The 18,545-nt window shown below is 37.5% G+C and overlaps 1 protein-coding gene across 9 annotated transcripts in view; it reads right to left on the bottom strand.

The window, feature by feature from the left end:
* Positions 1-18,545, bottom strand: part of ITPR2 (inositol 1,4,5-trisphosphate receptor type 2) — a 497,457-nt gene that overhangs the window by 252,721 nt on the left and 226,191 nt on the right. For all 9 annotated transcript variants that reach the window (XM_035028030.1, XM_035028031.1, XM_035028032.1 and 6 more), the window contains 3 exons: positions 17,348-17,473; positions 1,983-2,111; positions 617-737 (listed from right to left, as the gene is read on the bottom strand). In XM_035028030.1, coding sequence (XP_034883921.1) covers positions 617-737; positions 1,983-2,111; positions 17,348-17,473 — 376 coding nt within the window. The remainder of the gene's footprint in view (positions 1-616; positions 738-1,982; positions 2,112-17,347; positions 17,474-18,545) is intronic.

Below are 18,545 nucleotides of genomic sequence, written 5' to 3'. Positions count from 1 at the left end.
GAAGGAAGGAAGGAAGGAAGGAAGGAAGGAAGGAAGGAAGGAAGGAAAGAGGAATATATGAGAAACTCCCTCTAAAATCTACTAACCTTCCCTTAGCTGTAATCCCCTTGCCTTCCATTTCATTTGTAATTTCTGAAGGTTTCTATACACAACAGGCCCTTAGTAAATACTGATGGATTTCAGACCAAACTGGAAAACTAAAAAACCCTTAAAAGGTCCCACTGCCCTCTGAACGTATTAGTATGTCAGGCTACTTAATGGACAAGACAGTTCCATAACGAAATCTGAGACGACAACGAAACTAAACTCATCCCTGTAAAATCTTACCGAGCTGTGTTAAAGTGTCATATGCAATATTACAATTAGAAATACAATTAAGAATAAATAAATTTTGAAATTTTGAAAAAAGAAATACAAGAATCATCTTCCCCTCCCACAAAGTACGCCACAATGTTCAGAACTGTTTGCTGGTCATTGCTCTTCAGCTTTGGAGAAACCGTACCTGCTTTTTCTTATTAAGTTGTAAACTGGAAAGCCGCTTGTATTGGCTACTAGCCAAAAGTCCAATCTCTTTCACAAAATGTAAGAGTGAGTAAAACCCAACATTCTGACTTACCCACTTCGGCCAAAGTTCTGATACAAGACTCCACGGAGGATTTCTGTGCGGGATTTGGCCAGGTACAATTGTAAATTCTGAAGGCAGACTGCAGCAGCTGAATAAAAACAGGCTGATGTGTCTGAAAACAGAAAGAAAGTAGGCAAATAGGCCACTAAAGCCATTAACACTCCTAACATGGCAGCTGTGCATTAGCAAAAAGGCTCATCAAAATAAAACACAACCCAGTATTTTTTGAGCATCAGCGCCACTGACAGAGTATCTCATTCAACAACTATTTATTATGTACCCACTTCATGACAGGCACCATGCCAGACACTATAGAAAATCGATTACTTGCATTTTAACTATACACTTAATCAGAAAAAAATTGGCATTTCTTGAAGCCAATGACATGAATTTAAATATTTTTTTAATATCTCTGTTTTGTTTCCGAGTATAAGTAGAGCAGGTGTTCTGAGTTTGTTTATTTGACTGTATGTTTTGGTTTCATATGATGTGCAAGGACAGGAGACAACAATTTTGACCTACGAAACAATTTCATATGGTTCTAGTAATTTAAAAGTTTTCCCTAAAGAAAGTACAATTCAAAATGATATTTTTATAAGGGTAATACATGATCACTATAGAATTTTGGGGAACCACAGAAATGAAAATCACCAATACTCCTACCATGTAGAGATAATCAGTATAAACATTTTGAAGATATTTACCTCCTGAGTTTTCCTATGTATATAGGCACATATGTTCTTTACACATACAGATTTGGATGATACTCTAATGCAATTCTGGGGACTGTTTCACTTAATATTACTTCACAATCCTTTTCTTTAGTCATACATATTTCTTTTAAAACACGATTTCCATTTGTTATGTAATAAGCCATCCTACAGACACACCATAATTTATTTAGCTATTCTATTTGTGGTCATTTAAGGTCGAAGCCAATTTTTAAGTATTATAAATACTTGAATGAAAATCTTAGTATATAAATTTCTTCTAATTCCAGACTAATTCTTAGTATATAAATTCCTGCTAATTACTAAGGTGGAATTTATTGAGTCAAAATGCGTATCCTTTGAAAGAATCATTTATTGCAACACTTGGCAAACAGCCAACATACTGATATGAATGTTTCTTATTATACTTGGAGGGAGAACAGGAATAATTCAATTTGAAGATGGGGCCTCTTTACTTAAAATAAAACTTGGTAAACTCAGAAACAGCATAATAGTAAATAATATGAGAGAAAAGTGACCTTCAGAAGTGTAGGAAATGACTTCCTGACCAGATTAAAGTTTATTCCTACTCAAATAAGGTAAATAAACTCTGTGTGACAGAATGCTCCTGTGTTTGTTTACATTACCTGGAGGCTGGTACTGTTGTCCGAAAAGGGGGAATTAAAGAAGCCACTCACAATGTTCATTATTGACTCAGTGACACACTTCTCCAAGAAGGTGTCTGCGTGTTTCCGGTCTGTGGTTGTGTTGCAAACCTGGAGAGAAAAATTGAACAACTCAATACACTCTACCACAACTTTGAAATATAAATCAATACCAGAACCTTCTAAAAAATGTCCCAAAACAGTTATTTATAACATTTCTTCTGCTTTTGAAAGTTGCTTTGAATAGACATATTTCTGCCAAACATCTATTAAAATTGTATCATTCTGCCATAGCTGCTCCTTTAAGTTTGGTTGTCATTTCATCCTTGGAAGAATTCTTTCACAAACGCCCCCAGTCCCTTTCTCCTGCTCTGCTTCTCCCTACTTTTGCACACCAACCTTCTCCCTCTGTTCTCAAGCATGGCTTTGCTGGAAACGCCCTTCCATCTTCCACTTAATGTGAGGAAATCAAAGAGGAACAGTCATTATAAGAAAGTGGTGGGCGCCTGGGTGGCTCAGTTGGTTGAGCAACTGCCTTCGACTCAGGTCATGGTCCTGGAGTCCCGGGATCGAGTCCCACATCGGGCTCCCTGCTCAGCAGGGAGTCTGCTTCTTCCTCTGACCCTCCCCCCTCTCATGTGCTCTCTCTTTCTCTCTCAAATAAATAAATAAAATCTTTAAAAAAAAAAAAAGAAAGTGGTGAATGTGATTAATGGTGGTTTATATCTCTACATATTTTCACTTATAAAACCTGGCCCAAATTGGAGGATGCAAACAGAAAATATTTGGCAAGGGAAGTAGAAAGCTACAAGAAGATATAACTCTTTCCAACACTTCAGACCTTTTCATCCATAGCATAGATGCTCCGGGAAGCACTGAAGTGTGCCTTTGCATGCTTCCTTCCCTGAGTAGGGCTGAGCAAGAAGAGACAATACTAGCACTAAGGATAAACCAGAAAAGAATACAGGCCTGGTTTCTGCCCTGATTTTTTATGTGATTAAATGACGCAGAAATTGGTCATTTTGTGAAACAAACCACAAATTTCCAAATATGTCAGGGTAGACAAATTGCAAAAGCTAAGATACATGATTAAAAACAAATGAAAAAAAGCTGGCTAATAAAAAGAACCATGAAGATAAAAAGAAGAAAAAAGTGGAGGGGAAAAGCATAGGGTATGAGAAAACCCCAAAAAACTGGGGCAGAGTAACAACATTTAAATATTCACAGTGATGGTGGGGAAATATGGTGGCCAGATGTTCCAGATGTTCTTAGACAATCCAAATTTCTACATCATTTCTTTTTCTTTTCAGTAAGGTGATTCATCAAAAAGAATAAGTAATTATAACTTAATTTGATATTGCTTTAAAAACCTTTCACACAAATAAGTTCACAAAAGAGAAAAATTCCCTTCTCAAATGTGTGTCCCAAAGTTTTGGTTGGGGAAATAACAGTATTTGCCGAATGCAGGTAAAAGAAAGAGTACGGGGATTGCTTTGCTTCTAAATCACTTCCCATCAGGGCTCTTCATTTTTTCCTCATCTATTAAGTGACACCTCCCTCACAGGGTTGTATGAGAACTAATCTCACAGTTATTGTAGGGAACAGTGCAATTAAAGGAAATAAATGATGTCAAATTATGCAATCTTTTAACCAGCATTCAAGCAGGTAACATAATGTGTGGCATATACAACATGTTCAATTAATGTTTGGGACATGAATGAATCAATTCACTTTAAAAATGAAAGAATAAGAAAGAACAGGACTCTTATGTTGTTACAGGTTCACTCTGGGTTAGGCTATATTTGTGGAACAACAGGACTAAAACTGTGTGGTCTCAGCACTAATATAAAATTAGTTATCCCATGATGGATATAACATAGAATTTATTTTGTTTAGTATTTTTCCAGCACTGGCTTTGATACTGAAATTTTCTGATTCACAGGATAAAAATATGTTAAAGTTGAAGAGGTAGCTGACCAAATCTACCATAACCAGCCCAAATAAGCTTCTTCCTCATCCAGTGACATTTCACACAATTGTGGGGGGCTCTGCCGAGCTATTGCAGTACCACCCTGAATTACCTGCAACTGGACATTTGCTAAAGCACCACTAAGAAATTTGCTTTCATCAGTGGATTAGTAAAAGTAATCTATTTCTAGATAAAGAGTTTCCTCAAAATCCTGGGTTTACAAACCTATTCCTCAATCCATTTGAACAAGAAATTCTAACAATTTTTCAAGATATTTTTTCTGCCCCATATGAATGATAATATTTTTGTACCTCCAGAAACTTGCATCCTACATTGCAATATCATGGATAGGCAAGAGAGGCAAGAAGCCACTTTACTTATTAAAATCTTTTAAAACTTTCCAGGAAAAAAAAGAACCCCCAAAATAACAATATTTCTTTATCCATTCTGTCTTTCATTTATTTTTACTGCCTCGTTCCAATAAAGATCGGAAATGATTCAAAAAAATGATACCACATGAAATTAACTTTGATGTGTAATACATGTATTTTCAAAATTTCGATCTATTTGCACATATTATTCGCATACCATTATTTCCTACAAAGCATGGCCCGTGTGATTCTCTAAACACTTATTTTAAAAGGTTATGTGATGAGCACTGGGTGTTATATGCAACTAATGAATCGTTGAACACTACATCAAAAACTAATGATGTACTATATGTTGGCTAATGGAACATAATAAAGATAAAGTTGGAACTTTGAGGAATTGCAAAAACTAAAAATAAATAAAAATAAAAGGTAATATTTATTCCATCATACCAATGTACCATCATGCTTTAAATCCATTTTTGGAATAAATTGAGGTATACATAACCAAAAATATAAATCATTTTCTTATTTTCCTAATTATTTCCTTCTTGCTAGTCTTTTATGTGATTTCCCTAATTCTTTTTTTCGCAACTATAACGAATTGTGCAAAATTCTTACATTTACTTTCAGATTTTTGGTGTATATTCTACCAAAAGAGGAATCACCAGATGAGGATATAGAAACAGTTTTGTACTGTCGCTGAGCTGATCCTCTAAAATAACAAATGTACAGTGTTATCAACAACCTATGTGTGGATATACAGGATGGTCCCTCATTATTTCCAACTAGCTCTTGTTTTCAGGCTCTGGTTGGGATCAGCTGATGTGAGGCACTGGCAGAACAGAGTGGGAGAGAGAGAATTCAGGGACCTACTGGACCTCTGCTTCCAACTCCATCTTCTTCCCCTCACAGAGGTTCTGGCAGTGTCTGAATTTCTGGGTGCAGCCCCCACTGAGCCCTTCAGCAGTGTCCCCAGTAACAATGGCGCTGCCTTTGCCCCTTCATGCCTGGGTGCAAACAGCTTTGCAGTGTCCCCAATTCCAGGGTGCTCCCCTGTGCCTTCTTGGTCCCTTTCACACTGCCCACACCTCCTGGAGGATGCCATCTGGTTCCCACGGAAACTGTTCCCACCTGTAAATTATCATTATTTTCGCCCATTTAATGATACCTAAAATTTATTTTGTGTTTCTGACATTGCTAATGAGGGTTGGCACTTTCCACATAATCACTTCATGCCGATATTTTGTCACGTACAGATGATTCAAAATCCTCTAACCACTTTAAGTGAGACCTGGATAATGACTGACACATGACATAGCATTTTAACATATTTTTCATAATAAGCTCTTTTGGATTATCATTTCACATATATTTTTCACATTCTGATTTTTTTATTTAGAATGTTCATTTCTTTAAATTTCATTGTGTCAATTCTTAGCATTCAGGCACTATTTTTTATTTAGATTGTTTCTATTTATTTAATATAAAGAAGAAAAAAACCTCCCTTCCACAAAAGCAAAGGATATTCTACACATTTGTTTTTTTTTTTTTTTTGGAGTCCTCCTCCATCCCTCCAGCCCCCCTCCAACCCATACGCATCCTGACTCCCACTTAACTATTTACGCTATCTAGAAGTTTGCTGCTGTAGTGACCTGATTTTTGGATTCTGATCAATTTTTTCCAATATTGATATCCATCCAACTGTCCTCCAAACATTTACTGAACAGTGATTTCTTGTCTCACCCTTAGGTTGCTTGAGGTTTGTCTTATATCACTAATTACTATTTATATCTCTCTGGTATATTCCATGTATCATAATTTTTAAAATATTTTAAAATCTGTAAAATATTATAAAATATTAAAATAATCCCAAGCTCCACATATCATTATTTTTCAAATTATTTGTTTAAATTATTATTATTTAAATTAAAGCTAAATATTGGGGTGGCTGGGTGGCTCCGTCAGTTAAGCGTCTGCCTTCAGCTCAGATCATGGTCCCTTGGTCCTGGGATCGAGCCCCTGGGCAGGTTCCCTGTTCAGTGGGGAGCCTGCTTCTCCCTCTCCCTCAGCTGCTACCCCTGCTTATTCTCTCTCTCTCAAATAAATAAATAAAATCTTAAAAAAAATAAATTAAAGCTAAATATTGGATTAGGATTTAGGACAGTGAACCAAACAAAATAAAATCCCTACTCTTACATAAGAGTTTTTACTCTAATCAAGAAAGACACGCAAAAGACAAATTAATAAATACATAATATAAGTGGAAAATAGAGAAAATAGGATACTCTAGAAGAAAAATAAAGAAGGGCAAGCTGTACAGGGAGGAGGAGTATAGCTCCTTTTTATGCTACCGGAGGAGTGGGTATGGTGGAGGATTACTATTTTACCTAACTTGCTTGGGGAACCTCTCTGGATAAGGCAACATTTTAACAAAAAACTGAAGGAAGTGAGGAAACAGCCCTGGAGGTTTCTGGGAAGAAGAGCAAGGAAAATCTGTCTCCACCAGTAGAATATAAGTCCCTGGACCTGGGAAACTAGTCTGACTTGCTCACCACCGCACATGCAGGACCTCAGCACACAGTAGATATGAAATCATTTGCTGAAAAACAAATATGAAACATTTCTAGACATAATTATGCCTGACATTTCTCCCCTTGCATATATGATGTTCCTTCTCTCTTCCACTCTAAAGTCACCGCTACTCTTCCAAAATGACAGATGGGATTTGAAAAGTTAAATGCTAGAGCAGCACTGTCCAATAGGACTTTCTGCAGTGATGGAAATCCATATAAGTGATGTCAAACTTGTGCTTATTGGGCACTTAAAAGGTGGCCAATGCTACTGAAGAACTGGATTGTCCATCCGATTTAATTTTACCTAATTAAAATTTAAATTTAAATGTGGCAAGCTTCTACCCTGCAGGATAGGAGAGCTCTAGTGCCAGTAACATACTTTTGATCACACAGACCAAGGAATACAAATCCTAAGGATCGTTTTTGTATTCCTTGTAGACAGTAGACACGTTCCTCTAAATAGCTGAGGTGATATCACATATTTATTTTAATTTGCATCTCTTCATTCATGAGGCCAAAACTTCCAAACATTTGCTTTTTAAACATCTCCTTTTTAAAAGGTGAGTCATCGGTTCATACACTCAGTTTGCTTTCTTAGAATTCTAAACTCATTTTTTAAAAAGATAATATTTTTCTTAATATCAATATATATTAATTGTAGGAGCCCTGAAAAAAATACAGAAAATCACAAAATAGAAAACAAAAATTATCTTTAATACAAAAATCCAGATCAAACCATGGTTATCCTCTTAGAATCCTTTCTTCTAATCTTTGTGCTCTACCATGTATATTTTACATAACTGAAATTATTCTAGATAACCAGTTAGTACTTCCCACATTATTAAAAATCCTCAAGAAAGGGGCGCCTGGGTGGCTCAGTTGGTTGAGTGACTGCCTTCGGCTCAGGTCATGATCCTGGAGTCCCGGGGTCGAGTCCCGCATCGGGCTCCCTGCTCTGCAGGGAGTCTGCTCCTCCCTCTGACCCTCCCCCCTCTCATGTGCTCTCTGTCTTTCTCATTCTGTCTCAAATAAATAAATAAAATCTTTAAAAAAAAAAATCCTCAAGAAATAATCTCAATGACTCTATAACATCAATCTTATAGATATATCATAATTTATTGAACCATTTCTCTATTATTCGATTTTGAAACTATTTCTTACTGTATATTATTATAACAGCATGTTGAACTTCTTTGACCATAAATCCTTGATATCATTTCTAATTATTTCCTGAGGACAGATTCGTGGAAAGTAAATTATTTGACACATTAAAAAGGTATGAAGGTCTCTTTTAATGTATTACCAAAATTCTTTTCAGAAAGACAGCATGAATTTACAGTCTCATCAGCAAAGTATGCGAACCAACATTTAATATTATCTCTTTACTTTTATCTTTTTGCCCTTACAACTTTGATAGTTAGAAACTGGATCTTATTCTTCATTGTATTTTTAAAAAATTATTAACAGTTGACTATTTTTTTCAAGGGTTTGCTTGTATTTCCTCCCCTATAAGTCATGAATGCCTGGGTCTTGACCATTTCATTATTAGATCGTTAGTGCTTTTTCTTATCTATCTATATAAATCAGTTCTTTTTTTTTTTCTTTTTCAAGCATTGGGCCTTTAAAGATTTATTTATTTATTTTAGAGGGTGGGGAGCAGAAGGAGAGGAAGAGAGAAACCCAAGCAGGCTCTGCACTCAGCACGGAGTCAGACATGAGGCTCAATTTTACAACCCCGAGATCATGACCTGAGCCAAAACCAAGAGTCGGAAGCTCAACCGACCGAGCCACCCAGGCGTCCCAAGTTCTTTATGTAAAGATTATTTAAGCCTTTTTAGAAATATTAGTAACTTTTTTCTATTTTGATTTTTTATTGCTATGTGTGATGTTTTATGTACTTAAATTTGAAATTTTCAAAAAATGAAACGTCTATTATTTTCCTTAGCTATTCTCATTCACTACTTTTATGCTTAAAAAGAACCTCTCATCCAAAGACAGATAAATAGCCACCTACATTTCCATCCATTTTTATTGTTCCACATTTATTTCTAAAATCTTAATCTAATTGCAATTTACGCTATTATATGATTTAGGTTACGAACTGAGTTCATTTCACCCCAAATAGCCAGTGTCCTCAAGTGGCATTTTGATTTAGTTCAAATCAACAATTTTTGTTGAATGTCTATTCCATGCCAAGAATGTTCTATGTACCTGGAATCTATCGATGAATAAAATAAAGAAGAATCACTACCCTAATGGAGCTTATATTATCACTTTAATGTTACCAGGAGTAAGCAAACTACAGCCCATGGGGCAAATCTAGCTATAGCCACTCGTTTACATATTGTCAATGGCTCCTTTCCCTTTAGTAATTGCTATAACCGTAATAATAGTGGCCTGAAAAGCTAAAATATGAACTACCTTGCTTTCATGGAGAAAGTTTGCTCATCCCTGAAAATTACTAATCACTTCCTTACTAATGAGTAATAATTTCTTTATGATATATTAGTATCTACATATGTAAAAATCTGTTTATGCCTATTTATTTCATTCCATTGATATGTCCACTTAATTCGATGCTAAGACTACACTTACTTTGTTTTCAAATGGACTTCTTAAGTATTTTTCACTTCAGTGGACATTTATTTCACAAATACATATGAACTACCTACTATGTGTGAGACACTGTTCTAGGTTAGGTGTGCAGCAGTGAACCAAACAGACAAAATCCCTGCCCTCTGTTTGTTTCAGTAGGAACAAATACAAATGTATATAAAAATGTCACATGGGGATAAGTTCTATGAAGAAAAATGAAGCAAGCGAAGGGGTGGGGGGCAGAAGGAAAAAGCTGCTACACACAGGGTGGTAAGTGAAGGCGTCTTTGAAGACTTTTAAGCAGGAACATGAAAGAAGTCTTGAGGATACCTGGAGGACCAATTTTAGCCACATGGAACACAGAGGAACAACTTTTCATGAGTCTAATATCTTTGCTGCCTGCCTAAATCTGGTGTATTTACAGAACACGGATACTGTTTGTCAGGGAATCAGAATGGAATTAAGTGTGTGAAACCTAGCACCAGTTTATTAAAAACAGTCTTTCAGGAAGATTTTCTTATATGGGTCTTAGCAAGATAAAAGATGAGGGGCTACAAACAGGAATAAGAAAGATACTAATTAAGACTCTTTTGAGAGTTTTACCCAAGAGCAAACAAAAAAGAACCTGGTAGAAATGACTCCAGAGCAACATGAAGAGAAAGGTGGAAGGTGGTATGAATGCCACTACATATTAATATTTCTTTTGCCTTTTAGGTAATACTGTTCTCCAAACTTCTACTAAAATAATCATCTGCCTTGTGCTGGCCGGACCCCACCTGAAACACTGGGTTCCACCCCAAATGCCATACTTTTACATTGATTGATTTAAGAATGTTGAACCACCCTTGCATCCCAGGGATAAATCCCACTTGGTCGTGGAGGAAGATCCTTTTAATGTACTGCTGGATCCTATTAGCTAGGATTTTGTTGAGAATTTTGGCATCCATATTCATCAGGGATATTGGTCTGAAATTCTCCTTTTTGATGGGGTCTTTGCCTGGTTTGGGGATCAAGGTAATGCTGGCCTCATAGAATGAGTCTGGAAACTTTCCTTCTGTTTATATTTTTTGAAACAGCTTCAGTAGAATAGGTATTATTTCTTCTTTGAATGTTTCGTAGAATTCCCCAGGGAATCCGTCAGGCCCTGGACTCTTGTTTTTTGGGAGGTTTTTGATCACTGCTTCAATCTCGTTACCGGTTATTGGTCTATTCAAGTTGTCTATTCCTGTTTCAGTCTTGGTAGTTTATAGGTTTCCCCGGAAGGCATCCATTTCTTCCAGGTTGCTCAATTTATTGACATATAGTTGTTGATAATAATTTCTACTAATTGTTTCTATTTCCTTGGTGTTAGTCATGATCTCTCACCTTTCATTCACTAATTTTATTAATTTTGGATCATTTTCTTTTTTTTTGGATAAGTCTGGCCAGAGGTTTATAGATCTTATTAATTCTTTCAAAGAACCAGCTTCTAGTTTCGATGATCTTCTCTACTGTATTTCTGGTTTCTAATTCACTGATCTCTGCTCTAATCTTAATTATTTCTCTTTCAATGTGTGGCTTAAGCATCGTTTGTTGTTTTTTTCTCCATTTCTTTAAGGTGTAAAGATAGTTGGTGAATTCAGGATTTTTCTATTTTTTTGAGTGAGGCTTGGATGGCTATGTATTTCCGCCTTAGGACGGCCTTTGTAGTATCCCATAGGTTTTGGACCAATGTGTTTTCATTCTCATTGGTTTCCATGAATTGTTTAAGTTCTTCTTTGATTTCCTGGTTGATCCAATCAATCAATGTGATAGAACACATTAATAAGAGGAGAGAGAAGAACCATATGGTCCTCTCTATTGATGCAGAAAAAGCATTTGACAAAATACAGCATCCTTTCCTGATTAAAACTCTTCAGAATATAGGGATAGAGAGAACATTCTTCAATTTCATAAAATCCATCTATGAAAAACCCACAGCGAATATCATCCTCAATGGGGAAAAGCTGAGAGCCTTTCCCTTAAGATCAGGAACACGTCAAGGATGCCCACTCTCGCCACTATTGTTTAACATAGTACTAGAAGTCCTAGCAACAGCAATCAGACAACAAAAAGAAATAGGAGGTATTCAAATTGGCAAAGAAGAAGTCAAACTCTCTCTCTTCGCAGATGACATGATACTTTATGTGGAAAACCCAAAAGACTTCACCCCCAAATTACTAGAACTCATACAGCAATTCAGTAATGTGGCAGGATACAAAATCAATGCACAGAAATCAGTTGCTTTTTTATACACTAACAATGCAACTGTAGAAAGAGAAATTAGAGAATCGATTCCATTTATAATAGCACCAAAAACCATAAGACACCTTGGAATAAACCTAACCAAAGAGGTAAAGGATCTATACTCTAGGAACTACAGAACACTCATGAAAGAAATTGATGAAGACACAAAAAGATGGAAAAACATTCCATGCTCATGGATCAGAAAAATAAACATTGTTAAAATGTCTATGCTGCCCAGGGCAATCTATACCTTCAACGCCATCCCGATCAAAATTCCAATGGCATTTTTCAAAGTGTTGGAACAAGCAATCCTAAAATTTGTATGGAATCAGAAAAGACCCCGAATCGCCAAGGAAATGTTGAAAAAGAAAAACAAAGCTGGGGGCATCATGTTGCCTGATTTCAAGTTATATTACAAAGCCCTGATCACCAAGACAGCATAGTACTGGCATAAAAACAGACATATAGATCAATGGAACAGAATAGAGAGCCCAGATATGGACCCTCAACTCTACGGTCAAATAATCTTTGACAAAGCAGGAAAAAATATGCAGTGGAAAAAAGACAGTCTTTTCAATAAATGGTGCTGGGAAAATTGGACAGCTATACAAAGAAGAATGAAACTCGACCATTCTCTTACACCATACACAAAGATAAACTCAAAATGGATGAAAGACCTCAATGTGAGACAGGAATCCATCAAAATCCTAGAGGAGAACATAGGCAGTAACCTCCTTGACATCAGCCACAGCAACTTCTTTCAAGATATGTCCCCAAAGGCAAGGGAAACAAAAGCAAAAATGAACTTTTGGGACATCATCAAGATAAAAAGCTTCTGCACAGCAAAGGAAACAGTTAAGAAAACAAAGAGGCAACCCACGGAATGGGAGAAGATTTTTACAAATGATACTACAGACAAAGGGCTGATATCCAAGATCTACAAAGAACTTCTCAAACTCAACACCCAAAAAACAAATAATCAAGTCAAAAACTGGGCAGAAGACATGAACAGACACTTCTCCAAAGAAGACATACAAATGGCTAACAGACACATGAAAAAATGTTCATCATCATTAGCCATCAGGGAAATTCAAATCAAAACCACATTGAGATACCACCTTACACTAGTTAGAATGGCAAAAACTGCAAAGTAAAGAAAAAACAAATGTTGGAGAGGTTGTCGAGAAAGGGGAACCCTCTTACACTATTGGTGGGAATGCAAGTTAGTACAGCCACTTTGGAAAACAGTGTGGAGGTTCCTCAAAAAATTAAAAATAGAGCTACCCTATGACCCAGGAATTGCCCTACTTGGGGACACAGGACGTACTGAAAAGAAGGGCCATATGCACCCCAATGTTCACAGCAGCAATGTCCACAATAGCCAAACTGTGGAAAGAGTCGAGATGTCCATTGATGGATGAATGGATAAAGAAGATGTGGTTCATATATACAGTGGAAAATTACTCAGTCATCAGAAAGGATGCATACCCAAATGCCATACTTTTAAAACACTGATATATTAGAGAGAACCCAAAAGTATATTGAAAACAGGAAGGAGCCCAGAACAAATTTGAGAAGCTGTTATGGAAAAAGCACCAGGTTAGGCTCCAGCAGATTTCCCAGCTCTGCTTCTAGCTAGGCAAGTCACCCTATGCTAGCAAATTAATCTCTCTGGAACTGAGGGGCAAAATTATGAGGTCAACCTCAATGGTCTTAAGTTCTTTAAATTGTATGACTTTAGGGCGCCTGGGTGGCTCAGTTGGTTAAGCGACTGCCTTCGGCTCAGGTCATGATCCTGGAGTCCCGGGATCGAGTCCCGCATCGGGCTCCCTGCTTGGCAGGGAGTCTGCTTCTCCTTCTGACCCTCCTCCCTCTCATGCTCTCTGTCTCTCATTCTCTCTGTCTCAAATAAATAAATAAATAAATCTTTAAAAAAAAAAAATTGTATGACTTTATTTGAAAGTAGATCACCAGCAAGGAGAATATATTGCTTATGGTAAATACCTACACTTTTGTTGAACTGAATCATTCTATGTTGCTACAGAAGGAAGAAATAGGCAAAAATTATAATACATAACAATTTGGCTCAATATTAAGAGTTTTTCACTGGGGCGCCTGGGTGGCTCAGTTGGTTAAGCGACTGCCTTCGGCTCGGGTCATGATCCTGGAGTCCCGGGATCGAGTCCCGCATCGGGCTCCCTGCTCGGCAGGGGGTCTGCTTCTCCCTCTGACCCTCTTCCCTCTCGTGCTCTCTGTCTCTCATTCTCTTTCTCTCAAATAAATAAAATCTTTAAAAAAAAAAAAAGAGTTTTTCACAATTAAAGTTATGTAATAATGAAACCAGTTGTCTCAAAAAAATAGTGAGATCACTCTTACTGGAAATATACAGGCAGGTGCTGAAGAGTGTGAGCTATTATGACTGCCAGTCTCTTCCAACCCTAAGATCCTATGATTCTTTAGGGGCAATTTGCCACATACCTTTCCTCCAGGTTACCTCCACCATTTCTCACTGATGTAAATCAGCTGCTCCAGGACTTCATCACTTCGTGGGAACACCTCCATTTAGCCCATCTCTATGTCAAGTCATTACTCCGCAATTCCAGTTTCCCAGACATGGTTTCTAGCTCTTGCCTGTACTGGCTGTTCTCCTTTTGGTTATCTTCAACATTATTATTTGGTATAGGTATGGAGGAAGCTTGTTGAAATTGCTTTAAAGGCTACATATAACCTTGTAATAATACCAGTGATGTTACCATGATGTGGATGAAATAGATGATGTTACCAGCTCTCTGATTAAGTGCCACTCATGTGCTAAGAGCTTTATACGCATTATCTCATTGAAGCCTCCTGGCAACCCTATGAGGAATGTGTATCCATTTTACAAATAAGGAAACTGAATCAGAGTGGTAAGTACTTTGCTCAAGGTAACTGAGCTAGGAAGCGGCAGAATCTGGACTTGAACGCTGGTCTGGCTAATGCCTCTAAAGTACCTACTCTTAAACTACTATATTCTACTGCAATGGTTCCCAGAGTGTGGTCCCTGGATAAGCAGCGTCAGCATCACCTGGAAACGTGTTAAAAATGCAAAGATTCACATCTACTGAATCAGAAACTCTGGGGTGGGGCTCAGCAATCTGTGCTTTAGCAAAGCCTCCAGATAAATTCTGATGCTCACTGAAGTTTGAGAACTACTGATCTACTCAACTGAAAATTTGCCTAGGAAACCACTTCTACTTATTTAAACAACTTTTTGTATTTGAATTTGAGTGTGCGGTGGCTCCTTAATCCCTCTTCAAGGGCAGAAAGACAAAGCCCAGTTACAGAAAAGCCAGGTTTCCTGTCCCTTCCCTGAAATAGGAAGGGTGACTCTTTGTCATTCTTGGTGAGGGGATAAGAGAGCTGCTGTTTTAAAATATAAATAAGAGGGCGCCTGGGTGGCTCAGTTGGTTAAGCGACTGCCTTCGGCTCAGGTCATGATCCTGGAGTCCCGGGATCGAGTCCCGCATCGGGCTCCCTGCTCGGCGGGGAGTCTGCTTCTCCCTCTGACCCTCCCCCCTCTCATGTGCTCTCTCTCATTCTCTCTCAAATAAATAAATAAAATCTTTAAAAATAAATAAATAAATAAATAAATAAATAAATAAGATATAAATAAGAGGGAAACCAGAAGGAAAGAAAAAAAAAATGCTTTTTTACAGTATAGCTAAGCCACTGTGGTTAGACATAATGAATGAGTAGACTAAAAAGATCTCAAAATTCCCTTCAAGCCTTTATATAATAAATAACATTAAATGTCTACTTAATCAAAAATAGTTAAAATAAAAAATCCTTCCTAGCAGGCATGCTTTTTTTTACAAAAAAGAATACCTACGTCTTAGCTTTATAAATACCTCAACGGCAAGGGTGCTGCCAAGGTGGCAGAACCAATGGCAGTTACCATCAGCTTTCTTTGTTTTAAAAAATAAAACTCCTTTTAGCTTTGCAGCTCATGCTGCCTAGAATGTGACCTTGGTCTTTTCAAGCTTATCTTTAGTCCGTAGCACTGTGCAACTCTGCAAATCAGTCTATAATCTCTTTAATATCTTCCTGCACGTGCAATTTTAAAGCTCAGTCATCGGCATATAACCCGTCCTTTACTTCAAGGTCTCTAGAGATCCTTGTAGCCCATCGGATACAAGGGCTTTCACAAGGACATGGGGGTCAATATGAGTGGTATGAAAATCGTGTGTAAAACAAGATTATTTCTCCACAGGTACTGGTTTGCCTGCAAAAGGTAATGAGTGGCTTTTCATTCTATAGAAATGAAGTAAACTAGGAACTGCCTTACTCCACTCATGCTTGAACCTAGTGGAGTTGGCTCATACTACACCACATTGAGGGTAAAATAAGCACATTTCACCTGCAAAGCCCTGATGTCTGAGTCTGAGTCGATGCTTTATTATATCCCCCTTGTCTTCCTTCCTTCCAGAAAGTGTTGTAGGGAGCCAGTTAGCTAGTGGATAACCATCAACATCCATTCTTATAAGACAGTAGAAATATGGACCTCACTAACTCTGCTCTTCTCCAAATACATCTAAATAAGGCCTGTGTAAAGCTACCAGCACTCAGGAATGTAGAGAGTCAAAAAAACTGGGACAGCCCACCATAAGTCATCACAGGCCTAAGGATTATCTATACACTATCTTCCACTGGTGAAACTCTTATTTGAACATTATATCCCATCACTTCAAAGGGAAAACTAAAGATCAAAAAACCCAAAATAATAGACCCTCTATGTTATGACAATTCAACATGCCAATAAAAGGCGGGGGGGTGGGGGGGAGCTGAAGATATACTAACTAAAATTAAGCACTATCTATAAAGAAGATTCCTTCCTTCCTTTCTTCATTCATTCATTCACTCAATTTTACTCAAAAACATACGCTGGACAATATCTAGAAAATGCCAACCAGCTCCACATGTCCTCTCCAATTCCCCCAAAAGGCCAAACAGGAGGAAATGGACTCAGTAAAAAGCAGGACCTATATTGACTGACGAGTCAAACCAGATGATTCAATTACTGGAGCGCTCTCCCAAAGAAAACTCTGAATAGGCAACACTGAGCAATGCTAAGCCCTGGGTAGTCTGGTCAAGTACTGATCTGTCTGAAAGCAGCGCTCAAGGCCTCCTGAGATCTCTTCCATCTATAGTTTGTAATTGCATCCATGATAAGAGGCTGAACACAAACTGACCTCTGCCAATGTCTTCCCCAATGTCCCCAAACTGACTTCTGCCAATGTCTTCCCCACATAAAAAGGCCCCTAAAATTCCATTTAATAGCAAATCAATATAGCCAGTGGTAAAAGTAGAAATGGACACTTTGTTTCTATACACAGTATACTGGGCATTTTGTGTGTAGGAACTCATTAAATCTCACTCACAATCTTGTGAAATCTTTTTGAATGTAATGGATTACATCCAAAGTTAGAGGGTGTAATTCCAAATTTTCATCCAGACCCTTGATCCTGTTTAGTCGAAATATGTATCAACAACCTAACTAAACATGAAGTAGTGTTTAATGATGAAAGTGTAACTCACCCTTGCCATGTCCACCAAGAAGTTCTCAAATAATTTCCAAATGTGGTTACTTGTGTAGATTTCTTTCATTTCCACTTCAGTGTCCACGTAACAGTGATTAACAAAATTCACATAAGCAATTTTAACCTGTGCAAGTTTCAAATACAAGAGAAAGTGAGTTTTCTTCATTGTTCATTTTCAAAAATCAAATATGAAAAGTTAAATAAAATCTCGGTTAGTTACTATTGTGGATTATAGCATGCTAACTAGAAAGCATTCGCATTTCCCTTCTCTTACTAAAACCCTCCAGGCCCTGACCTAGTAGCCCATTCCCCTGCACCCAGTGTTGGAATGCACAAGTACACCTGATTGAAGCCAAGTCTATCCTAGTTGAGACACTGAGAGTCAAATGTGCTCCCTTTCCCTGTCTTCCTTCCTCTCCCTCTCCCTCCCCTTCTTTCTGTCTCTGTCTCTGACATTCTGTCATTCTCTCTCTTGTCTCTGTCATTCTCTCTCTCTCACTCATCACTAAAGTGGAACAAGGTAAACCCAAACTCCAAGAACCCATCTTCTGCAAGTACATGGAGGACAATTATGCTCAGAAAAAGAGAATGAGGCAAAACCACAAAGGAAAAGGGGACAATAGATGGAAAGAATTCTGACACTGTTTGAACCTCTTGATCCATCAGAACAACTATCCTTCAAATTCCCAAATACAGGATCCAATAAAATTCCCTTTTTTTAATTTAAACAGTTCAAGTTAGGTTTCTGTCGTTTGCAACCAAGAGAGTTCTAACATAATGTTTAAATGTGTTGATTAAATAATACTTTAATGCCATTTGGAAATATTTAAGTTACTATTTCTGAGAAGAAACAGGCTCACAGTTTACAAAAAAAATTATATTATTTTAAAGTGTAGTACCACTCTTTCCCATATTTAACAAAATCCCTCATACAGGACTGGGGTGAGTCTCACCAACATAGAGTATTTCTAAGTGTGTGGAACAGTGGTGTTTGTGGTTCTTCTCTTTCCTTTCTTTCTTTATTTTTTTTAATGAAAATGTGATGAGGGGTGTCTGAGTGGCTCAGTTGGTTAAGCATCTGACTCTGGATTTCAACTCAGGTCATGATTTCAGGGTCATGAGATCAAGCCCCAAGTCAGGCTCCGTGCTCAGCGTGGAGTCTGCTTGGGATTGTGTCTCTCCCTTTCCCTCTGTCC

The sequence above is a fragment of the Mirounga leonina genome, unplaced genomic scaffold, assembly GCF_011800145.1.
Source record: "Mirounga leonina isolate KUSES-001 unplaced genomic scaffold, KU_Mleo_1.0 Mir_201, whole genome shotgun sequence".
NCBI classification, from domain to species: Eukaryota; Metazoa; Chordata; class Mammalia; order Carnivora; family Phocidae; genus Mirounga; species Mirounga leonina.
Note: the sequence above shows the minus strand (reverse complement) of the source record. Positions and strands in the feature narration are given on the sequence as shown.